This window comes from Bactrocera oleae, chromosome 2, assembly GCF_042242935.1.
Source record: "Bactrocera oleae isolate idBacOlea1 chromosome 2, idBacOlea1, whole genome shotgun sequence".
Taxonomy (NCBI): Eukaryota; Metazoa; Arthropoda; class Insecta; order Diptera; family Tephritidae; genus Bactrocera; species Bactrocera oleae.
Genome location: NC_091536.1, coordinates 66,216,363 through 66,242,748, shown reverse-complemented (window position 1 = coordinate 66,242,748; position 26,386 = coordinate 66,216,363). Strand labels below are relative to the sequence as shown.

The window sequence follows — 26,386 nt, the reverse complement described above, 5'->3', positions numbered from 1 at the left end:
GGCCAGCTCACTCGATTTCGGGTTTTCTTCGACGCGTATGCAAATCGTTACACAGTACGAGGACGAGGTCGTGTGGCATGAAGCTACGAATACATGGTAATCATACGCCTAGACGACACCACTACGAATACAGTAATTTTAACGGTACTGCTAATGGCAACAAATGAGCGCAGCAAAGCAGCTAAGTGCAAGACGAAAGGGTAGTTTGTTAAGTCCGCGAATTTTTGCTTATATGTCTTATAAATATTAAACTTGAATGGAACACTGTAGGTGCAAAAGCCACCTTTTTGGTATTCTTCATACGAGAATATGGGATTTTCCTCTAGAACTCTCATCAAGATGAATGCTTCCCCCAATTATTAAAAACCTGAGATCATCTAATATATCGAATGCACTATAACAATAGTCAGGAAATATATAAAATACACATCTATATTACAGACAGCGACTACATTCCCTTGTGTATTTCCAAAAAAAAATTTTTTTTTGCATATATGTACATTTGGTATTTACATATATCGAATGTACATACATATTATATATTTGCGAATATGGTGGGCAAATATTCCCCGAAACGGCTGCACTGATCGGCTCGAAATTTTCAAAACAACCTTTTTAGATATATTTATTAGATAATGATCGAAGGAATAAAATTTTGACATTAATTTCGATTTTTTCCCACCATTTTGTTAAAAATCAATAGTTTGTGAAATCCAAGTAACTCCAAAATTTTTAAAAATGAATCGCCTATCATTTAAGAATGTACATAAAATTTTTTAAAAATTTATTTATTAAATAAAATGCATCTTAAAGAAAAGATCACAAAATAGCGCGTTTTTCGGAATTGCAATTTAACCCCTTATAGTAAAAAACCATCGCTTTCAACGAAGAAAAATTTTAAATGTACATAGTCAAATTTTTTTCATATTTGACATTAATATGACATGAAGAGCTTGTATATTCGACAAGCCTAAGGGTTTCTCTATTATTTGGAAAGAAAGTAAGAGTGAAAACCGCCACCCTTATAGATATTCCACTTTCCAACCAAGATAGAAACATTGAAATAAGAGTAACTTTTCGGTAGACAATGGCAGTTCTCAAAGAAAAAATCTTCTCGTTCGGAGGTGGCTTAAGGCTGGTATAACCTTGTATTAGACGACATTGAATGAAAATTTCAACATCTCCCTGAGTTTTTTTTCTCCTACAGCCGATGAATCATTCAGGAGTGGCTTAAGACTAGAATGACTATATACCTATATACTAGAACATAGATACCTAAAGTGTTTTTCTGTCAAAATTAATACACTAAATTCAAAACTTCACTGACATGCCAAACTGCCCCCGTATATACACACTCTAACATGTGGTACAGGTAATATCAACAGAAAATCAAAACAAAGTTTGGTAGGCATACGAAAATAAGTGAAAAGGTAAAAAAAATGGCAAATCTTTCACTTTCTTGCGCTCAAATAATTTCTTATGAACACGATTTATAGCCGATTTACTCGCGCTGCTGCCACCATACTACAGGAGGGAGTCATGCGCCTCACATGTGACCCCTTTTTGTCCAACTGCCTGCACATATAAATACATACGTATTTGCCTAGATATATTACATCTATGAGTGTATTTGATGCAAATATAAGTATGTATGTGTGTATGCGTTTGTTTGTGAGGCACTACAATCCTCGCCTCGATGCGTTGGTTGGCGTGTCAAGTACTACACTGCGAGCAGGTGAATTCTGACAGAGAGAGGCAGCGAGGTGGAGATGGTGAGGCAGTGAGGCGATAGGCTGCAAAAGCAAACCGAACTTAAACTTGGAGTTGACTGCAAAAATATTCACTTGCAATCAGAACGTTCAGCCGACAAGAAGCAATTAAAATCGAGTCTCAGCTAAGTTAAGTCAAAGCAAAAAAAAACTTTTTGAAATCAACAGATTTTTGAAGCTACCGTTAATGAAGAGAGTCTTGAAAGAAAGTGTAAACCTACAAATATTTTTAATTATAATCAACAGTATTGAGTGCATATTGCGTAACTCGAGCTCTGTGCTAGACTTGAGCGCCGATTGAACTTGAAACGTTAGAAAACTTTTTATGTTTAGAAAAAAATATTTTTAAAACATTAAAACTCCAAAAAAAAATTATAGAAACACTTATGAAAAAGTTTAATCTATACGAAAATAATTAATTGATAATTAAAATAAATATATTATTGCGTTTCGTACACCAACGCACAGGCGAAACTCCACTCACGCTCATATCCGATAAGCGATACTCTGCTGACCAATTTTTCGCGCCAGCCAACGGTTCCACAACAACACAACGGAAGTGGTCGTTCATTAAGTGCGGCGTAACTAAAGAAACAGTAACAAAAACTTTTGTTATTTGCATAAAACTAAGCGAATTGTTTCTACGTCTGTGTGTGATTACCTAATAGAAGCCGAAAAAGAGCAGAAACACTTTTTATATTGAACTAATTTACGCAAAAAAACTAGTGACGATTTTTAGTCGAAGTTTGGATTTTGAAAAAAAGATATTTAACCGAAATGCAGCCTCTAAAGCGTTTCACACAATGTGGCAGCCTAACCATGCTCTTTGGCGTCTTTATTATACTGTTCGGTGTCAGTTCGACCGCTTTGACAACTTTTGGCAAGACGAATAATGATAAGCCAACACCAACACCAATAAGTAAGTTTGAATATAATTTTATAGGTATATTGAGTTGAAGAAGAATTATTTAGAAAAATTACCACACGAATCCATACATCTGAAGAATTTGTTTCATGAGGACTGAAATATTTGTCTGATATAATTGTTTGCAATCAGTGATTATTTGGCACTCCTTTGGAAATTTTCATATAAATATCTCTAAAATAAAGTCTCACAGAATGTTAATAAGAACTATTGACTATTTATTCCAAAGATATATAATGTACACTGCAATACACATATATGAACAAAATGGAAGGTATACTTGTAATATGATCGGCGTAACTATACCTGCGCTCCTCATCAATAGCTTAGTGGCACCCGCCCTTGCATTAGAGCTCAGCTAAGGAATTCTGAATTCAACTAAATAAAAGTAGATATGCAAAAGCCTACATTATTCAATGATATTCCTAAAAATTTAATAAAAGTGTGTTTCTCAAACATTTTCTTAAAGCAATTTAAGAGATTAAGTCTACGGGCAATTCAGAAAAATGCCTTTTTTTGTTGGTGTAAATAAATAAATAAAAATATAAAAAAATTTACAGATTTTTATTTAATTTATTTAACGGTTTATTTTGAATGATCCCGTAGCCTATCTCAAATAAGATCTCCGAAGAAAAGTGAGGAAGATTGAAATTATTTCAAATCCAAAAACCATTACTACAGATGAGTACAGATACATTGGCTCTGAAAGCAAAGTTGTGGTAACCGATTACGCTAAGTTAAACATTTTTGGTGGAATGGAAGGTATTCATATAATATGATATTTCACTTTCTGCTAAATATATGCGCAACAGTTCATGTTGTTATTTGGAAGATTGTTATTTCTAAATATCGGTTCAATAGCTTGTAATGAGAGATTCAAATGAACTGATGATCTCTCTTTCCACAAACCTTTAAAACATGCTTTTAATAGCGATCGCCCGTTGATAGCCAAGAGCAAACCTTTTCACACAATATAAACCATTATTGGTTAGAGTTAGCTTAATTTCTCTAATTTTGCTAATATTCAATTTGACTATAACCTTTATGAGCTGAAGATATTTGTGACAATGTACAACATTTTCCACTTTTATCTGAATAGTGTAATTTTTGAATCTCTAAAGAAGTATAGCATTGATTGTGCGGCGAACCTAATTTTCCTTAAGCATAACTTGTTTCATATAGATAAGGTACATTAAATCTTTAACTGATGAGCATAAATTTGCAAAAAAGATTTTCTAGTTGACCACAGATACAGATTGTTACAATTTAAAACAAATTTCTGTAAATAACATCATGAAGAATTGAACACATCTTCCGATATTTTAAGAACACAATATTATATTATATATAAATTTTCAGGTTCTAATAATATGTCAAATAATGAATCATCAAATTTTATGGCGTGTAGTTTGAACCGATTAGGTCCTTATTTGTGTCATTGTGGTTGTCAAGAAAGTTTCAAATTTTTTTTAGCCCAACCTGTCGTATCTTTAGACTTATATGGCGTTAGAATCATAAGATTTCGTACTCAGACAGTTTTTTAATTGTTTTTGATGCAGTAATGTTTGAGCTCGCGTCAAAGATGAGCATTAGCAAGAAAGCATACGCCACATTTTACAATCTTTCTTCAATAAAGGCGAAAACAGGCGCTCCAGATACGAGGTGTGTTCTAAGGAAAAGGAGAATTTTGATGTTTCCCGGGCTATGTACATTCGATTGCCGATATTTTGTTTTTATTATAATCGGATACATATGTTTATCATGCGCTTGCATTATGAGCCAATTACGATTAGTAGTTTTTTTTTTTTGCCTACAGAAAAGGTTAGTCAAGTTTATGTGTTTTCTTCGATTTATGACTTTTTGCATTGGTATTGCTCAGGAGTTGTTGAATGACGCCAACAACGATCCGAGTTTGCTTAAACGGGTCATAACTGGTGACGAAACGTGAGTATATGGTTATAACGTCGAAACCAAGGCTTAATCATCCCAATGGAAGCTGCCAGATGAGCCAAAACTTGAAAAGGCATGCCAAGTTCGATCAAATGTGAAGATTTTGCTCACTGTTTTCTTTGATTACAATAGTGTGGCGCATCATGAGTTCCTGCCAAAAGGTCGTACAGTTAATAAGGAATACTACAAGGAAATTATGCAACGTTTGGCGTGAAGCAATACGGCTCAAACGGTCGGAATTGTGTAAAAACAAATCGTGAATTCTGCACCAAATTACACATCAATGCTTATTCGTGATTTTTTGGCCAAAAACAAAACCGTAATCATGCCTCAACCACCGTGAAAGAAACCAATAAAAGGAAAGCGTTCTGCCACAATTGATAAGATCAAGTCAGAATCAATTAAGGAGCTGATGGTCATACCGAAAAGCGCATTTCAGAGCCAACGCTTCAATACGAGAAGAATTGTGTTCCATCAATATAACGCCAGACCATACAGATCGATAGTAATGCGCCAGAAGCTCCGGCAGTTTCTTATGCATCAGCCCTATAGTCCGAACCAGACAACAAATGATTACTGTCTGTTTCTGTATAAAGCGAATGATCTAGTGAAAGAATTCGTCTCAAGCGATGCTAGTGAAAATCCACTGTGCCAGTGTGAGTGACATTATGAAAATATCTTCAAAATAGTAATAAATACTAAACATTACATATATGACTTAAATCGGATCATTGTTCTTCATAATTCAAAGCAATTCTCCAATTTAATGCTAAAACAATGGATTTCTTTTTACTAGACCTTATATATTAGGTCAAGTAAGAAGTTCATTCGGTTTTTTATTGATTTTTCAAAAGATGATAACTTTCTGTACATTTGTCCGATTTAAGTCAAATATGCGCCGTTTTGTTCGTAAACTTGTTGCCAACGAGATGCCAACTTCATTATACCCCTCTCGTAGAAGGCTGCGTCCCTATTGGCAAGAAATTCGGAGAGCCAATTTTCACAGGCCTCTCTTGAGACCAACTTCTCACCATTAAGAGCGTTGGACAGGAAAAGATGGTAATCACTTGGTCCGGACTATAAGGTGGGTGCATAAGGAACTCCCATCCGAGCTCCCGGAGTTTCTGGGGCGTCACCAAAGACGTGCGTGGCCTGGCATTGTCCTGATGGAACACAATTCGGCCTCTGTTGATCAAAGATGGCCTCTTCTGGATAAGTGCTGCCTTCAAGCGGTCCAGTTGTTGGCAGTAGAGGGCCGAATTAAGCGTTTGGCTATAGGGGAGCAGCTTGTAGTAGTTTTGCATTTTTAATATCCTAACTTGTGTTCGTGTTTCTAAAAATGATGCACCAATAAACTTACACATTTTCACAATATGTTGAATATGGGAAATTTTTCATAACTAAGTTAGCACCGAAACCAGCTTTGATGCAATAATAGTCCTTGTTAATTAGGGTAGCAAAAATAATTGGCGGAAAAGATATGAACTGTGTGTAATGTTTTCATTATTAGTGTTATTATTAATAATAACCTTTTTCCAATACAACAATAACGCCTTGGTTATCGTTAAACTAAGTAAAGTCTATCATTTTGACATATCTCAAAACTAGTTAACTGTCAAATTAACTGGTATATCATAAACAAGTGACCATAAACAAATGTCAATAATCTAATAGATTTCTTTTGAGATAATCACTTCTAAAGCCTCTAGAAGTTATGTTGACTATTACTCAGATTTTCCTGGTGACCTTAATAATCTGTTATGAACCTATGCATGTGTGAGTATAAATGTGAATCCATTAATAATTTCCTTATAATTGGATATCGCCTTCAGTTTGCTTTTTCAATACAAATACAAAAGACTTATTTCGATGCAGATGTATGTACATACCCTACACACACACATATCGATATAGCTTAATATTTTCTATGACATATTACTCATTAACTATTGTCTGCATTTTTTCTAGTCTGAAAACATACATACATATGTATGTATCTACTCGTATAAACCGTTGAGTTAAGCAAATGAAATATGCACGTGTCTGAATAGTTTCCTCCGATTTGCAAGCGTTTTAAGCGTGTTGACAGTTATTTACTGCGACAATTGATTTGATTTGCTAAAAGCTGCGTGTGAGTGAATCTCTGAGGATATCGTAATTTTGTCAACGGGTATTTCTGATGATATACAAAGAAATGCGCGAGCTACAGATGTTTCGAAAAACAATTAACGGGATTGCAAAATGGTGTGCACGCAGCTTTTAAAGGGTCTTTGATGAAGGTTACTCGATTGTCATTTGTAGAAATTCTTATTTTTCATTTTTATATTTTTATTTGCATAAGATAAAAGAGAAGCGTTTTGGAGGTTAGCTATATCTTTAAAGTACATTAGATTATTAATTCGAAAAAATTGTCCAATATAAGGAGAGTTTGAACGTTAAGTTTGGTTGAACCAAAGCTATAAAGCCTTCACAAATACAAAAGGTTTCATACAAGAACTTTGAACGGTCAGTGTGTATGGCAGCTATATGCTATAGTGACTCGTTTTGAACAATTTCTTCGGACATTACACCATTGCTTTAGGTTATTATTCATGCCAAATTTCTTAAGGATATCTTTTCAAATTAAAACGGTTTCCGGTTCTAACAAATGAGCAGCTTCTTGGTGAGAAAATTTCGTATGCAAAATTATCGATCGATACACAGACAGATAGATGGACGGGTGGACATACAGACATGGCTAAATCGATTGAGCTTGTTATGCTAATCATTGATATGCATATTTTATAGAGTCGACGTTTCCTTCTGGACAAACTTGATACCCGTTCAGGATATGAAAATAAAAACATATATGGTCTATTAAAAAAAAACGTATTATTTTACCAATAAATGGCCTTAGTAAGCTCTATTTCGCGTTGTATAAGCACGATCGGGTTACGTTATATGGCGTTAGAAAGATAAGATATCGTACTAAAAAAAAAAATTGTCACACAATTAAACAGCAATCATGCGCAAATTTCGATTTCGTGAATTTTGATCTTTTTTTGATCCGAATTTCCAGATCGCTGCTGAGCCGCAACAAAATCAATCCATTTCTGAAGCGGCTAAGCAGTAACCACTAGTCATGAAACGTACAAATAAGTCAAGCGAAAGTGGTCGAATCGCGTTGAGCCGGCACAAACGGTAGCCAATCAGGTAGGTTGGTGGGTTTGGCAGAGAATCCTCTACTATGATCTGTTCGATTACAGCCAAATTCACACAACGATAATACCAGAAGTTTCGGAAGCTTGGTTGGGAGGTTCTTATGAATCCAACTCATAATTTGGACCTGGCACCAAGTAATTACTACCTGTTCCTGTCTATGGCGAATAATTTTGAGCTGAAAAATTCGTCTCAAGAGAAGCTTGTGGAAATTAGTTTTTGCCAATAAGTTTAGGTTTCTATGAGAGACCATGCAGTATAAAATTACCCTCAAAATGGCAAAATGTTGTCTAAATCAGATCATTCTAACTTTACTTAATAAATCCTACAGTAATACTTTTAAGTAATTTTTGAAAAGAACTCTAATTAATCAGTATTATATATATTTGAGGTCCTGTTACCATCTAGCAACTCTGAGAAAATATATAATATATATATTAAAGTTATAATATGAATATTTTTTAAAGGAAGAAGAGTACATTTCGGCTAATATAAAACAATTATATTGTATTTACTTGGCTTTTATATTAAATTTGAGATTGTTACAGTACCGAGGCACTCTTCTAAAATAGTTAAAAACAAGGTTAGCATAAATAGCAACTTGACTTATTATTCCCAATTTTCAGTATTTCAAAAGAGACAAGGTTGTATTTAAACGTTACTCGTACTGAACCCTTTCAGGAAGAGTCGGTAGAAATAGATTTAGACTCTGACTGTCCAGAAAAGGTTACCTCTTAATTAATAACTGTTTAGTACTCATATAAAAATATATTCTTGTTTTCTGTATGATTCCAAGGCACTGAATTAATTTTTCTTATTTCTTAACCCCTTCGCCCACTCTGGATTACTGAACCGATTTATATATAAACAAACTATTGATCGACCCTGTATGTAGCATAAATATATATTTTCTGAAAAATTAATAATTAATTCAAACCCTTTGAAAGTTTTATTCAGGAAAGTGCTGGTATCTGGTAAATACATAAATTATGATTTTTAGACGTTTTAACAGCCCTAAAAAAGGCAAATGGTTACTCGTATATTAGCAGTAGCAACTAATGGTTGGTTATATTTGTAAATACCAAAAAACTCTAATTATAAAACCAACAACAATACCCATCTATAAATACCTGTTAAATTAGGATTACCTTGTTTTGATCTTGACAATATGAGTATATAATTTGGATCACACTACTTCCTAACTATCTCTCCCAATGTCTTCTTGTATTTGCTAGGTATTCTTCTACTCGATTGTTAGAAAAGATTTGTTCAATAATTTCAAATTTAGCCCGGTGGTAATAGTTTAAAGCTTGCTCTTACTCTACATTTACGTCTTGTCGGCCAAACTCACAATTTCATCTGGTTAATTTTTAGTTTTTAGAGAATGTAGATGAGAGCATGTAATCTTTTCGAAGCCTAAAGCGCAACTTACTCAGATAGTTTTTCGTGGATCATAACTCTACACAAGCCCTGGAATCTTAAGCCCAACTTAACCATCATTCACAATTCGACAAAAAATCAGTAAAACGAAGCAGTGCATTTTTTTGTTGTCAACTTCATAAATCGAGTTTGTCAACACACATAATATTAATGAGCCAGAAAAAGGTATTCAACACATTTAAACCCAATAAAAACAGTTAGTTCCAGTTTGGGCAATAAAATCATTATTGATTACAAGTACACGTATATGCAAAAAAGTATAAATGAGAAAATAGTAGCTCAAACCATTTTAAGAGCGTAAAACGATAAGAGACCTTAACGATTTTTGGCAGAGTATTTATTTGTTATTTCTTCTCCCACTGCAAGTGGCTGAAAGCCTTCGTGACTAACGCTAATTCCTTTTTAGTTTTGCATATTTACAAATTTGTGCGCTAAAATTTCGATGAAACATTGTTTACAATATTAGCTGAGTAAGCTGCTTGTGCTTGTAATGCCTAATTTGTAAGGAAAACTAAAAATTATATCAAATGAAATTGCTGAGTTCTTATTGAGTGACAGGTGGAATTTGTGAGGTTATATCCTTGAAATTTGCATGCAAAGCAAATAGAAATCGCAACTGATTTCAACTATTGATGAAACAAAATTTTTATGCAACATAACCACATGCATAAATCGAATACCAAATATGTAATTGTCAATTTGTATCGAAATAAATTAATCAAATATTCGTTTTCTTCTTCTTTGTTTGTTTCCGCTGTCTCTATGAAACGCCATCAAAAATAAATAAATAAATAGTTAAGGGCAAGGAGTGTAACAACCATGATGACTGCATAACGATAGATAAAACCAGCTGCGTTAAGGACCCAAATGACTACAAGCATCGCTGCCTGTGCGGTGATGATTCGGCACCGGTTAATGGACATTGCCAGGATGTACTAAAAGGTGAGTCAAAACAAAACAAAATTCAAAGTAGTAAAAATATGCAAAACAAAATAAAAAATCATTAACAACTATGAAATAGTAAAGGTTTAAAAAAAAAATCTGATAACTTCTCCGATAAAAATTAATTTTTGACAAGTGGTTTTCGAATTTTAGGGAATTTTTAGATCACTTAAACGTTTTAATACGCATTATTTCGACAGTAAATCGGACTTAAATCCCTCTCTTTTATAATTCCCTTATACTTTCCCAAACTAGTAATTCAATACCGCTTGTATTATTTTCAAGCTGACAATAAGGTTATACAAGTTTTTGGAAAATTAAGAAAGTTTAGCTCATTTATTTGCCAATTTTTCACAAGTTTTCCTCAGAGGTCCTTAAAAGCCGACCATCAACGCAAGGTCTTCATGAAACACTCCCAATTGCATTAAGTAAGAGCGTTTTTATATTTAATTCTATAATCCAGAAAGCAAACTGCAAAATGTTATAGAAGAATCGTAAAATAAATTTGATCGTGATGATAATATATATCAAATGATGGTGTTAGAACTATCGTTCATGAATATTTCAAAAGCTCTGTGTAAAGAGGTTGCCGATCGAGCTATAAATCGAAGTCTTGCTTGTCTCAATTAAATGGAAAAGAATACCGAAATACATAATTCTTACACTCTGCATGCTGCGAATTTTTCCTTCTCCTACAACAAGTAAGAAATGGCTATGTTCGAGCGTAACCGAACATTTTATACTCCTGCAACTTGAAAACCGGAACTTCGAAAATATTTATATTATATTAGGTATATAAGGGAAGTTTTTACGCGATTCAAACCATTTTTGACAAACACATATATTATTATCAGAAAAGAACTTTCTCTGAATTGCAATATTTTATCTCGCAGATTGACCGCTATTCCCGGTAAATGGTTAGCAACAGGCACAGGGGTCCCATATTCGGCATGTGGTGGCTTGAACAATTGTTCGATTAAACTTGCGTTGGCATACCTCGAAGTCACTATTTGTGTAAAGGTTATTCATTTATACATACGGTCCACGCCCGCATTTTAAAAATTTTCAAACCACAAGTGCCTCTCCCTGATACGATTCGTTGTACTAAATAACAGTTTTGTATTTTAATTTGCAACTTAGTTATGGCAATTTATAGGTTTTTGATTAATGGCGTTTTGTGGGCGTGGCAGTGGTTACGTCCATCTACCAAATTTCTTATAGTGGCAAGGAACATGTGTACTAAGTTTCATCACGATATTTTAACTTTTGCTCAAGTTTTCACTTGCACAAACGGACGGACGGACGGACGAACAGACATCCTGATCATTTATATATATATATAACGTCATATCTCTCTCGATCAGTTTTAGGTAATATATACAACCGTTAGGTGAACAAAACTATAATACTCTGTAGCAACATATTGCAAGAGTATAAAAACGACATCGCAAAGTTGGAAGATCGGTACCCACGATGTATCGCCCTCCATTCCCACGACATTCGGGTCTATGCAACTGGAACGGGCAGAAAAAAATTGTGTGCCATGTTCATGGTGATTAATATTGGAAGTAACAAGGATAAGTAAATTTTTAAAAATTCACAAAGATATACGTTTGTGGAACTAATGTTGAAGAATATTTATTTCTCAATGATTGTCTTTCTGTCTACCCAAAAAGTAGATAATTTTTCGGAACAGCCAATCACTTAAGGGCTTAGCTGCCATACAAACTAGTCGATCAAATGGAACACGAATTTTTGTGCAAGGCAAGGGTACAATCTCCGAAGAAATTGTTCTGAGCTTCATAAGATATTTTTTCCTTATTAAGAGTCCCTAATTCGACTTAAAGGTTGTTTATCTCAAATGCGAAATGTTTTCCGTTGACCGGATTTCAGATTTAGATATACATTAAGTCGCTAACTAAATATAATGCTATAATACCCTTTACAAATACAAAGGCTCTTTACAAGTACTTGATTCCGATCGTCCAATTTGTGTGGTAGCTTTATGCTATAGTCATCCGATCTAAACAATTTCTTCGCAGATTACATTGTTGCCCTAAATAACAATGCATGTCAAATTTCGTGAAGATACCTCGTCGAATAAAAAAGTTTCCCATACAAGTACTTGATGTTGTTCAGTTTGTATGGCAGCTATATGCTATAGTGGTTCGATATCGGTAAAATCTGAGGGACTAGTTTGTATATATACAGACAGACGGACAATCAGACGCTAAGTCTACTCAGCTCATCTGGCTGATCATTTAAGTATATATTCTTCTGGGTGTTACAAACTTCTCTTGCAAACTTAATATACGCTGTTCATGGTACAATAAATCAAATATGCATCGACCTAAAAAAAAAGTCGTATACCATTTGCATCATCTATTTTATTTTCATATCTGTCATCATCCTGGAGTACAAAATTAGTTTGGAATATCTTTCTTACAATCAATATATGTATGTACATATTTCGTTAATTACATGAGCCTTGAATAATGCCAACTAGCACTAATTTCCGGAAAGTTGTACAAGTGCAGTCAACACTGCCTATGAGTAATATTTATACACTAGTAGCTGTACCGAATAATGGAGCTACGTGTTGACATGATTGCAAGCCTTTTTGATGCAATGTCATAACTGCAATGAAACCTCAAATCAGAATTACCTATAAATACATAAAATTGTGCACATACACAGATACTTAGGTTACTTGTAGTGCAATTCCTGCAATCTTCCGCATACACAAGCTCATAAAAAATACCATTATAGATCTGCCTTGTAATTTGTGAACACAATGTAACAGCTTTTGTTGCCACTTCGTGTGCAGTGACACGAAATTCCGCTGCACACAAGAAACTGTCGCCGATTCTTCACTCACCACCAACCGGCCGAACTATTGTGTTTATGAAAGTACAGCATGACACACAATTATTTCCTTAAGACTTAATGACACTCTATAAGCGTGTGCAACGCTCATTTAATTGCTTGATTGCAGCAATAATTTCAACGCCAATTAACATTACAGATGGTTGAGTAGGAAATATGCATCTTTGCATGCATTTATTTACAAGCGCAAGCATACAAATACATATGTATATACATATATATATTTGTGCAACACAACTGGCACGAAATCCCTTTATTATAGTTTTTAATATTCAAAATAGCTTGTATAACTGTATTTACTTGTCATTCGTGTCAGCACGTTTTGAAGTTCAGTATAAATATTTGCGCTGCTTAAATACAACTCTGAAAGATTACCCACTCTCACTAATCTTAATGAGCTCATCAACATAGCATCCATCTTTTCTTCAAGGATATTTGCAGAAGAGAGAAAAAATAGCTGTCATGCGACTTTCTTCATGTTCTCTCCTCATTTATTATCTGATCGTTTTTTAATTCTACCTATGACGCAACTGAATTCTATTTTAATTGTTTTCTTTACGCCTTAATGAAGACCAAACATTATGTATGCATCATCGCTATTAAAGCCTTACTTTTGGTATTTACCTGCCTTGCTACATATCCTTTTGCTTCTATTTGCTTTGTCATATCCTACTATTTACAATGCACTTAGCAAGCTTAACGCCTAAATATATGTCGACTTGTATAAAAATAACTATGTCACAGTTACATGTATGTGAGGTTAGGTTTAAAGCATTTTTAGGCTCCTTCAGCTGCTACAGAAACAGCCCTTCCTACTACATAGCATACTTTTAGAACTTCCAAGAAGAGTTTGACAAGAAAGTGATTTATTAAACTCAATTTAAAATGTAAAAAAATCGATATTCCGGTGGTAGTAGTAAATACAATTTCCCAATCCAACCCGCAGTTGTATCGAAGTGAAAGTCGGCCATCTGAAGCACAAAAAACTGTTATCTTCTCGAAAGTACAATTTTAAAATCGGGGCGCGAGGGTACGAAGGATGGATGGATGGAGACTAGCGCATCTATTTCATTTAGATTAAAGAATTTCCTTCCTCCCAGAATAAATTACACAACTCTATAAAATAAATAAAATTGTCAAATGCCCAGATTACGAATTTCTTGATGAAAGTCTTGAATATGCTCTTGCTTTTATGATTAATACATTTCTTATATTTAAATCATTTATTGGCTTGTTAGCAATAAAATTTTTTTTCTAGTCATGATTAAAATTCTGCGCACCTTTTTCGAGCCTATAAACGTCACGTGATCTCCACTTTCAGGCTCTTTACTGAAAATATGCGAAAAATTATGCGTCAAGTTTTAAGGTTTTACTAAACGTGTAATACCTCAGCTAGAATTATAGTACACAAAATAAATATCTCGCAATTGATTGAATAGTAATCTGCATGGACTATTTAGAAACAATGATGACGCCAAAAAGCCTGATATCGGTACAGTTCACTAGTGGATGTTAATGAGAGTGTGAAATTTCTACACCAAAGTTACTTTCTCAAAATGAACTCAGTGATTTAATACGTGACCAAGTTAGTAATGATAAAACAATTTTTCAAAACGTTGGACGTGATATTTGAAAAAAATTTCTGAACTTAGTATGGAAAATTTGAAAGCTGGAATGTTGGATACAAAAATTACTGAAATATACGGATTTTATCAAAGTTATTACTGTTCTGGAAAATTTCCTTCCATTAAATACCAGATTATGAAGAAATTGTGCAAAATATGCTGGCCTGACTGTAAAACTCCAGGAGCATATTTGAGTATCAAGCTAAACTACATACATATATCTACAGTCATCTGGATAAATGTTCGAATATATAGTGAGAAACAAACAGAGCGGGCTCAGCCAGTATCTAAAAATGACGAAAGAAAGTTATCAATGTTGATTGCATCGCCACACAATGGTAGATTACTACTAGAAAAAATGGCGTACTAGTAAATTATAAAAAAGCTCATAAAATGGGTTTTTTGTTTTTGGAATAAAACATATGTTTTCGATATTTGTCTCTCTGTTCACTTCGATGCAGCTTTATTTAAAAAAAAACAATCTTACATAAACATAACTGCTATTTTGTTTCATGTTTTTCGATTTTTCTAATTTGAAATGAAAATAAAAATTTTGAAATAAACGCGAGCAAATCTGAAAAAACCAATGTGTAACCAAAAATATATCCACAACCGATCTTATATCTAGTGCAACAAAACCACTATAGAAAAGTGTTATCAAAGGTAGAACTGTTTTGGTGGCTCAAACAATGAATTTTTAATAATTTTTTATTTACTTTAAAAAAGCTTTTTATACCCTGAACAAGGTGTATGAAGTTCACCACAAAGTTTTTAACATCCAAAATGAAACTTCGGCTATACCGGACCACTATAGCATATAAATAGCTCCTATTCAAACTGAGCAGTCAAAATCAAGACACAGATTTCTTTATACCCTTGTATGCTCTAAAAGATGCTCTTGCTTCAGTACAGAAGAAGTTAACGTTTTTTCTTGTATTTAAAGAAGTTCAGCTCATAAGACCGAATACAAGTAGCTACTTATTATAATCAAGGAAAGTGGGATCAAGGTGATGACGAATTAAAATCTATGACCTATATGATTGGGTCTCATATTAATAGCTCTGAGGAAAGGTTATAATTTTTTGTTTTCTGAAGTTACCAGATCGCTGCATTTTATCGCATGTAAGAATTGTAGCTAGTTATCTGTTTCAAGGGTGCAACCGATGTGTTCTCGCAACCAAAGAAATCAGATGACATTTCGACCGAAGATATTTGGGAAATGTTTGTTATCTCATTAAAGATTTTTAGATACTTCAATAGTGTGAATGAAATCAAGGCTTTAAAGCTTGTCAAATGGAGTTAACATGACGTAATATCTCTAATGAAGAGCACCTTAACATTCCTATCATTATTTACGTGTATCTTGGATAAAAGAGAGACGAAAATGCTTGTAAGCATTTAAACAATTTATATCTAACTGGAAAGAACCAATTGCTTTGCAACAAGTATCTATTGTATACCATCTACAGGTTTCACGAAGCAGTTCTTTAACTAAATTGAGGCTTCTCAATCATATCACTAATGAACATCCCTTAGTAAGATGTATGTAGATCTCTTCTTAAGATGTATTTTATATTTTAATTCGTGGGCTCACAAAATAACAAAATAATCTAGCTAAACGTAAGTTAAATGTTGCTGAGTTCAGATACTCTAACAATATCTCTGAAGGTACTTAGCGAAACCGAAAAAACCAACTATTTGAGTGACGTGAATATTGCGAAAATTTTGTTCTGTCCTTTCTTCTCAATTATCTCTCAATTAGAGTATAGCGGCAATCAAAATAATAAATTAAAAATAGCTATGGATTTACAATTCCTTCGACTAACTAATCACTAATATTATCACTTCCAGGTCTACGTCACAAATGCACCAGTAGCCATGAATGTGAGGACGGTTTGGTTTGTCAATTCGAGAGTCTTAATCGTACAATTGGTGTATCGAAATTCATTTCCAAAACTAAATTATGCCTCTGCGACAACGAGAGTGGATTCTTCGAAGATGTTTTGCGCGACATTTGCAGCGGCGGTGAGTAGCACATGAAAATTTTTTGTGAATAAAGAATTGTAATGAAGATAATTCTGACTTCTTACAGCTTCGCTACAAACAATTGCAAATATTTTGTTGTCGCTTCTCTCCACGGTGGCGTCGTTTATTGTCTATGCACGCATGAAGCCGCATTTCTAAACGGTCGACCGACAGCAGAGGAGCTAAAGAGAGTTTTATCACTATTTTTTCTAACTTTAAGTTCCCTTTAACTTTTGATGTTAAATATTTTGAATACTTAGTTAAAGCACATAGACATATTTACATATGTTTTGAGTCAAAACATTCAACTAGAAGCTACACATTAGAAAGTATATGGTCAATTAGCTTACTCAAATATAGTAAGTGTGATTGTTTACATAAATAATTATATGGCAGCACTGCACACTGAAGAGAGTTATATACACATATACATGTGTAATTTGTGAGCGTTACCAGATCTTTTTTTATTATAATATCAAAATATATGAAAAAACTTATTCAATTTAAATAAACAAACCTCAACTCAAACCAACTGGCATATACATATATAATTATAAGTATCACTGGTTTTATATACATAAATATCGATTTTACTGTGTGTCACAAACTGTCGTGCCTCTTACATGAAATATAGTTTAAGTTTATTTACTTGTATACACCTTAATGCTCTACATACATACCTAACTGCAGTTATATTTAAGTGTAAGAATAATGAAAATTGTAAAATATACTCGTTTATGTCTATCATTGATGTCTTATAGTCAAATTCATAACATTAATACCACCGCCAAGTTTATCTGCCTTATCACTAAGGTTCCCTTAAATTCAACTTTATATGTAAAATTAGAAGAAATAATACACGAAATAAAAAAACAAAATCTACGCAATGCACACACTCGGATTTTACAATACTAAATAGTACAGTGATCATCTGGAATTGGTCTTAATCTCAAGCAGAACTATTCTCACTATAGCACTCAACTCACCGGCAACATTTCTGAAAACACTTGAGCACTTGCTAGTTGTAATTCTACACCGTAGTTTGTTATAAATAATAATAAATTAATCAAAAGGTTTACTTGCATAAACACACGCGTTCGTTTTAAGCGACTTCAATGGTAGCGAGAAGGAAAACAGCTTAACTCCATTTTGGCAAGTCTCAATTCAAGCTAAGCGGTTATGCCTTGCCATCTGAATCAATAAATTTTTTTGATTTGCCATTTGCACCTTAGATAATAGAAAAATTATTCCCAGATATAAGCGCATTATTAGGTGCACCTTAACATAAGTGATTCTATATTTAGTACATAAGTGTATAACCAGAGCTTGTAAAATGTGATTAAGTTTTGATGCTAGGATAATGTATGTTTAATTAAAATATTATTTTGCTTATAATATACTATCGTAGATAGGCGTTAGAGCCGCCAGAGTACCAAACTGTGCTTAGACAAAGCTTTGTTCTATACCGAATGAGTCAAATGCGACAGTTCATAGTCGTTGTTGTCATTCTAAGCCGGATACAGATTTAGCTCGTTCTGGTTATGTATACGCCTCCGTTGAAGTTATAACAATAGGGATATTCAGACCGAAAATGTTAATCTGGTAATTCGTTAGTTATTACGTCGTTAAAACACTTAACTGTAAACATACTTGTTGCTCTGTCTCAGTAGTGTGGTAAATTGTGTTCCAAAATAGCTGATTCAATTTTATTAATTACTTATTTTGAAGTATTTGTCTAAAATTATTTGTAGCGAGCAGCAAATGTACTTTTTCGCAATGAATCAAATGAACTTTTTAGTCAGCGATGCAAAACCAACAACTAATTTGATGTTACCAAGTAACGAAAAAATTATCAAGCTTGTCAGACTGGTACTTCGTTACTCGGTAGAACGATAATTTGTTAATTTTACAACAACAAATACACAAAAAAACTACCAAATAACGACTAAAGAATTAACAAAGCTGGTGTGAATACCTTTAATATTTTCTTCAAGTGGTTGATAACTGACTTAACTATTTAGATGAAAATCATCTAGATTATAAGGTATAGAATGTCTTTTCTTTTTTTATAACATCTCTAAATCATATCTAGGCTTTTGCCGCATTTTGTTATCTATAATTTTAACACCCATTGAATGTTCATTCCTTCTAAGGATACACACACCAGGAAATTGATAATTGTCTCAGAATTTCTAGAATTCCTGAACGTTAAGAAGATATTCTAATCTAGAGGCTTGAATTTGGAGCGTTTCAAAAACAAAGCTAAATTTTTATAGTAATTTTTTATCACTAGCACTAAGAAGCACTTTGGTTAAATCGGTCTACTCGTACTTAAAGGATTTATATTTTAAAGCTCCACAAGGATTGCTTACACCATCAGGAGCATGACTAAAATTGTGGTAAAAAGTGTGCAATTGGAAAAGTCTAGGAACGATTTATGATTAGTAATGTTTTGAGCAGGCATAAATCATCTTTCCAAAGCCCATATGACAGTACCATAATTACATAGAATAAAGCGAATGACAAGATCAAAATAAAGGATACTGTAGAGAAATAATACGTTAACATAGCAACATATATTTTTTTGAATACTGCTTGAAAGTAGTTCTAATAAGCTTCGAAAAGTAATTTGCGACATCTGATTTAAAATTCGATACAATTATTTGGTAACCCTGTTAAATTGCTCTGGTTACATGGTTATACATATGCTAAACATATTTCATATCTGCATTCATTTATAGACATGTAGAGATAAACACAAAACATATTAAAAATGAAAATGTTAATGAAATAATCGTATTGTAGTTTATGTTCAACCGTGATTTTAATGTATGTATGTATGTGAACATTTTTTCGTACCTTGTTTTCAATAAAAGTCCAAAACGCTAATGTGTCGTCTTTTATTTGTCATTCGGAGACAATTTAAGTAAGTAATCATTGCAACCATTTCACTAATGTGTGCCGCATCAACCGAAATAAAGTTGATGCAGGTAAGGGAAGCTCACATAACTGAAAGGTAAGGCTGGAGATTGATAATTAGCCAAACACAAATTTAAAAAAAATTATCGAAAACAAGAAAAAATGATAATTTCAGTTGCACCGAAGCTATGACACCTTTCACAAATAAAACAGTTTAAATACTTTAAAACTTTATTTCGATTGGTCAGTTTGTATAGCACCTATATGCTACAGTAGTTCGATCTGAACACTATATTTGCAGATTGTACTAAAGAACAGAACACCAGCCAGGATAGTTCTTTACGCGGATTTAAATTTTTGCAACAAATATATTAAATTATATGTAGTTACATATATACTCGTATGTACTTATAGAGTAATTAATAACATAATAACGTGTTAGTTAAAAGTTAATAAGTTTCCAGTCCCTGTTGACTTAGACAACGACCTTAAATTCTGGTTACTGTTTAATACCCCTTCAGGTTTCCTTTCTATATGTATTTCTTTGTCATAAAATAACAGTTAGGTCATAATTCCAGTACCTATAGCAGAGAATGTCCATGAATAGAGAAGACGCAAATGTTGGCTGTTCTAAAACGTAAATTATTATGCGGGATCATCGAAACATGAATACCCTTACAGGGTATCTTAAGTTTGTTACGTCCAGAAGGAAACATCGGAGACGCTATAAAATATATACATTGTATATAAATGATCAGAGTCGATTTAGCCGTGTCCATCTGTTTATCCGTCTATCTGTATACATACAAACTAGTCCCTCAAATTTTCAGACATCGATCTATCTATCGGATCACTATTAGACATATACTTGTATATGTATATATGCTGTACAAACTGTACGATCGGAATCAAGTGCTTGTATGGAAAACTTTTGTATTTGACTAGATATCTTCAAGAAATTTGGCATGTTTTATTATCCAAGTCAACGGTGCAACCTGTCAAGAAACAGTTCAGATCGGACCACTATAGCATATAGCTGCCATACAAACTGACAGATTAAAACCAATTCTTTAAGGAAGTTTTGTATTTGTGAAGGGTAATCGGTGCAACCGAATTTAACGTTTTTTCTTGATGATACATTTTTAATCATATTGAAGTATTAAAAGAATCACTTTTAGCTATTAAATTGGAGACTGAAATGCATACCGGAAGCACAGTTGTGTAATTCTGACTGCTACACATTAATAAGACTTTCATACGACTTTCCTTGCTGCCCGAAACAACAACAACTTCTTTAATTCGCTTGCACAAGTTTGTAAAGCAATGAATGTGCAAATGTTTTGCATATTTTCGACTAAAAACATTTAGCTGTTGTTTATATTTAATATAATTACCAATTTATTGAAATTTTCAGTGATAAATTAATAATTTTCACAAAAATTCTCACAAGCCAATCGGAAGCAAATGCGCGACGTTTGAAATGGCGGCGGAAACTGGATAATGCAATAGGAAGAAAAGAACTGTTAGTGTACACACTATGCAATTAAATTAATAATATTTATAATAATTAACAAAATAAATCAATCAGAGAGTATAATGTATTAGGACTTTAAGCATTATTTTCGACGAAAATATGACGAATTGTTAAATTAATATCTCAAAAATGATATTTGGTATTACTATTTAATGACTTTAATTTCAAACTTGAATGTTAAATACTTGTAATCACATAATCTTATAAAGAAAAAGAAATCAAAGACTAAATCTAGTTAGTTTAAGCTGAACCCAGTAAATGTACGCTAAATTTGTCTGGTCGCTTTGTAATTTAATTAACTGTGAGCAAATCCGGCATCACTTTTCAATGCGCTTTCCTGCCTTCGCCGTCTTCCCGCCATCAGTTCTTCGGAGTTACTGATTACGAAAATATTATTAGAGGCATTCATATTGCAAATTGTGTAATATCTAGAAATAATATTGCCAATGAACTTAAATATTATATTTTTAATAAAACTAGTAATATTATTATGAAGTTTCGTTTAATGTTGTTTGAGAATAGTAGAGGGCTTGATATATTGAGAGGACGATATGAATTTTAAATAAAATACATTTATTTTTAGTTGAGTTACAAACTTTGTATTAAAACATATTTACCTAAATTTAATTAAGTATAAACCATACATGTGTATAAATTATATTTTATATTTTTCTTATTTTTTTGTAATTTCAATTATTTTTAATTTTTTGCAAACATTTTCACTTTTATTGTGAATATCACTAATCACAATCTATCACTGTAAATACAACCCAAGCATTCGTTAGTGTCCGCCGCTATTTCAATTGGCGTGCAATTGCTTTCAGCAAGTTTGCGAAAAGTAAATGAAAATTGTGATTTCTCTTGATATTTTATAAGTAACAGAATGTTATGTGTATATAATAAGTGCTTTGCAGGCAGAGGCGAAAATTTGTACCAGTGCTTTTGTGTGTAAAAATGTAAACATCCTTGTGGGTGTCTAGAAATATTGTTACTTCATCATGTAAGTTTCAACATAATTTTAAAAAGTCGGCGAGTTTTCTTAAAAAACAACTTTAATATTCATGAAAAAATACTCAAATTGGAAGTAGGCATAGCAAGCAGCTGGTGACAGCGCTGCTCTGATCGAGTAGTTGGCTTTAAAACATTTTCACTAACATTTTGAAGCAATTGGAACGTTCTGTTACTGATCATGAGTTTTAAAACTTATAAATAAATTTAAAGTGTTTTAATTAAATAAAAATAATAAAATTTTTAAAATAATTTGTAAGGAAGAACTGGATCGGGTGCACCCAATTTAAGAATTTCTGTACAAACTTTCTAATATGTGGTCCGATCTACCTTTCCTTATATGGTAGTATTTGTATTATCTTAGCATTTTAAAATATGAGTAGTTATTTAAAAGGATTTCACATAGTTTACACGCCTTTTCCTTATCTGATTCCATGTGATTTCATCTTAGCCGAGAAATTCGGCTTATATTTGCTCAGAAGTCTATTTTGAAGGCTATAATTAAGATATTTATTTAAATACCTGAAAATGTAGTTTTTTGGTCAATCTGGGTCAGATTTGATCAGATGGTATACTTCATTTATGCCCTATTTTATGCCATACCTTTCTCACAAATAAAAATGTATACACGCAGGTATGTATAAATAGATTTATCACTCCAGCCTTTTTTATTATCAAAAATATTTGTTAAAATATAAAGACATAGTAAAATAAACATTTGTACAACAACGGACAATTTGAAGCAAAGTGGTGTCATGTATATTATATACAAATTCCAGCATATCAACCCGAATTCGAACGTTCAGTATTACTACCCGATGTAGTCTGTGCGGCATTTACGTGTTTCGAACGCGATGCTTTCAATTTCAAAAACTTCATGCCCATCATATATATTTTTTCGTTAGCGTCCTGTAGAGCGGAAGTCAACTCTGAATTACGTGCAACAGTGTCCTCCTAAAAGAAAAATGTAATAATTTTGTTAATATTCAAAATGTCATGTATACATTTATGGTAATACCAGTAATCGCGTGCGATCGCCGAGCAGCGTTTTAATCTCGTGCATTTCACGCATCATAGCATTTCGTTCCATCATTTGATAGTCGCGTTGCATGCGACATTCCTCTTGCAACTCGTAATTCTGATTTTTCAATTCGTACATTTCGCCCAATAGCTCATTCTGTTTCAGTATAATTGTGCGTACAAGATTTTCCAAATTCTCCACAGAGATTTGTGCTTCATTGAGATGTTTTTTGAGTACCCAAATTTCTGCCTTGGCCGCAGCTAATTCTGTAGCAGAGACTTCTTCGTTCAATTTGGTGACTTCACTGAATTTTGCGTAACCAAAAATAGGTTTATTGAAGGAAGTGAAGTAATTAGCACATAAATTGTTGGCTACTTACTCCCGCTTGGGCTCTTCCTTCGTTAGTGCGAGTGAATTTTGTGTAAACACTGAGAGGTCACTGCCGTCCGTGCTGTGACCAATGAACTTGCGATTTTTTGATGTCACAAAATATTGGCACAAGCATGACATCTTGCTATACGATTCTTTTATTATTTTCTTGCTAGTGATTAATGGTTTTATTAACGCAATACAAATTGAGGTTTTTGAAGCTGTTTGAAGCGTGACTGAATAGAATTTTTTCAAATTTCGATTAAACTTACGATATTGTGTGAAGAATAACACTCGGGTAACCAACAGTTTTTAATTATTTTGTTAGTTTCGACAAAAAGCTGAGAGCTTTTAAGAGGTTATATAATGTTGTAAAAACTGTAATAAAGGACACATCTTCAATTAACGGAATTATGAATTTAAAGGAAGACTTACCTATTTTGAAAACCGTTGTTTATTTGAACTACTCCAGGATTCTCAGCTACTTTGTCAAGCAGCTCTTTTGCCACCTACTTGTATATGCAGTTTTTACCAAAGACACAGGTCTTCTGGTACAAGTTTAGCATGGACTCGTTTCGAACCTAAAACATTAACCAAATTGTATTCAGTTAATCCATAAAAGCTGTTGAGATCTTCTGTTCTCTCTCTCTGATGACAGCACTGTTCCTTTGAATTTTTCGATACTATCGCCGTTTGGTAGGTAGAGTGAATGTCTGGCAACGCACCTTGGCCTTTAGGAGGCATATTGCAACCATCGGGAATAAAATAACCAATTATCGTTATTTACAGACGTAGATAGAGCACTTGCATGAGCCAAAAAAAGTTCGACAAATTTTCAAACAGTCATAAACAAACAGATGCCAAACACACTCTAAGTGACATATGGAGATCAAAATTCACAAACATAAAAAAAGTTTTACCAATCTAGGAAATGTTTTTTTAAGGACGTGGCGAGAATCATTCCGCATGTTTTTCTAATATTACAATTGCTATATCAAGTGCATATATTGCTTGACTATACTTTAACATATTTTTCTAACATTAAGTGCATTTATATTGCCTGCTGTTGTACATATAAAAATTAAATTAAAGCATTAAACACGCTAATAAAATGAAAAATAATTAAGGTTTCATTGCCTAAATGTCTAGACATTGGCAAATATATCAGAGCGATAATTATTGCTCAATCTGATTATTTGCTACCTACACCAATATAAACGACTGTAAAGCATACTAAATCGCATTACACAATATACTTTTGAACCAATTACCGGTAAAGAGAGCTACCCAAATATTGTTTGATGAAGCGAAATTCCTTTGCCCAACAATTAAACTACCGACACTCACGAGCTTTCTTCAACAATTACTTTATGCTGGCATTGGTCGAATTGCGTGATTGAATTTATTTAGTGGCAATATTTACTACGGCGCTCACGTATCCTTGAATGTAGATATATACTCATATATATATGTAATACATACATATGTATATAAAATAACTTAGTTGCATGAAAACTGTGTAATAATTAATTGGTGAATCGTCAATGACGACTTAACTTCGCAGGACACCGCATTGTGACGTCATAGCATAGTCAAGAAAGCCAAAGAAGGCATTTTCAATAAAAAAAAGAATGGCTGAAGGGAGAATACATAATAATTTTTTTAAGTAAAAAAAAAGGAAAAAACGTTTAATTGTAGTTTCCTGACGCTCTAATGTCATAACTATTGCGCGATTACTATCGAAAGTCAAATTCATGTTATTGCACCATATACATATAACATACATAACAACAAATAAAAATATGTGCCGGCAAATGTATGTAGTTAGTCAAATAGATGCATATACTACATGCACACCCCGCTTAGTAATTTTGTATATCTACCAAACTAAAAATATCAGCTTGCCTTCCCAGTGGGAATTTAAAATATGAACGATATAGGTTTAATATTGAAATTGAGCTTACATCGTTAAAACTAAGTTTCTTAAACATACCTTGAACTGTTTAATAAATTCACACGAGGCGCAAATATAATATATTTTTTCATTTAATGATATTCTTATTTCTTCAGCTATATAGGCCACTTTTATGTACATAGTTTATTCGACTTCACATGTATCAAAATTAAGGGTAGTTGAGTTGGTGAAACATGATATAAAAATCTAGTGATGATTTTGCATACCAAAAGTATTTCTGAGGTAAGACAACTAAAAATCAATTAAATATTTTAGAAAAGTAGAATACAAATATTATATAATAAATTTAAAAATATGTGTCTTTATAACGAAAAAATAGAACATTATATTCTGGTGATTTTAGGTTAAAGTCATCTTATACTAATTATAGCATTCCCACTCTATACGAGAATATGATATGTACATATGTAGGTGTAGTAACTGCAGGGTTTTGTTCACGGAATTATAATAGAGAAATATACAATGTTTTTTCATCTCCCATTATATACACAGTTTTTTAAATAATTAATAGTTTAAAAAACTAAAAAAACACCCTTTAAAGGAAATTTTAAACCTCCTCCTATAAAGCTCTTCCCTACCATCTTATTTCTGAAAATTAATGCTTATGGCGCATTTATTTCGTCAGTTATCGCACTTTTAGTATATTTTAACATAACTGTTATGTGGGCAGTGGGCGTGGTTATTATGTGATTTTACCCATTTTCACAGCGTATGAAAAAGGGCCAAAAGGATTTCCTCTCAGCAAATTTGGTTGAGTTAGCTTTAGCGGATACATACATTAAACCATTTAGGGGCGTGGT

The 26,386-nt window shown here is 33.0% G+C and overlaps 2 protein-coding genes across 2 annotated transcripts; one reads left to right on the top strand and one right to left on the bottom strand.

The window, feature by feature from the left end:
• The first annotated feature begins 1,849 nt into the window (after positions 1 to 1,849).
• sosie lies at positions 1,850 to 19,649 on the top strand. Its single transcript, XM_014231193.3, has 4 exons — positions 1,850 to 2,688; positions 10,078 to 10,224; positions 16,587 to 16,760; positions 16,828 to 19,649. The coding sequence occupies exons 1-4, from the start codon at positions 2,547 to 2,549 to the stop codon at positions 16,917 to 16,919; spliced, it is 555 nt and encodes a 184-aa protein (XP_014086668.2). The 5' UTR covers positions 1,850 to 2,546; the 3' UTR covers positions 16,920 to 19,649.
• A 3,211-nt stretch (positions 19,650 to 22,860) lies between these two features.
• LOC106615127 (uncharacterized) lies at positions 22,861 to 23,905 on the bottom strand. Its single transcript, XM_070105442.1, has 3 exons — positions 23,622 to 23,905; positions 23,240 to 23,546; positions 22,861 to 23,175 (listed from the first exon to the last, which is right to left on the bottom strand). Exons 1-3 carry the CDS (start codon positions 23,750 to 23,752, stop codon positions 23,005 to 23,007), a joined length of 609 nt encoding a protein of 202 aa, XP_069961543.1. The 5' UTR covers positions 23,753 to 23,905; the 3' UTR covers positions 22,861 to 23,004.
• Positions 23,906 to 26,386: the final 2,481 nt, after the last annotated feature.

Coding starts and splice junctions, on each gene's coding strand:
- sosie (XM_014231193.3), top strand. CDS start 2,547: ATGCAGCCTCTAAAGCGTTTCACACAATGTGGCAGCCTAACCATGCTC. Junction 2,689..10,077: donor GCCAACACCAACACCAATAA/GTAAGTTTGAAT, acceptor ATAAATAAATAG/TTAAGGGCAAGGAGTGTAAC. Junction 16,761..16,827: donor GCGCGACATTTGCAGCGGCG/GTGAGTAGCACA, acceptor GACTTCTTACAG/CTTCGCTACAAACAATTGCA.
- LOC106615127 (XM_070105442.1), bottom strand. CDS start 23,752: ATGTCATGCTTGTGCCAATATTTTGTGACATCAAAAAATCGCAAGTTC. Junction 23,547..23,621: donor AAGGAAGAGCCCAAGCGGGA/GTAAGTAGCCAA, acceptor CGCAAAATTCAG/TGAAGTCACCAAATTGAACG. Junction 23,176..23,239: donor GCGATCGCACGCGATTACTG/GTATTACCATAA, acceptor TTTTTCTTTTAG/GAGGACACTGTTGCACGTAA.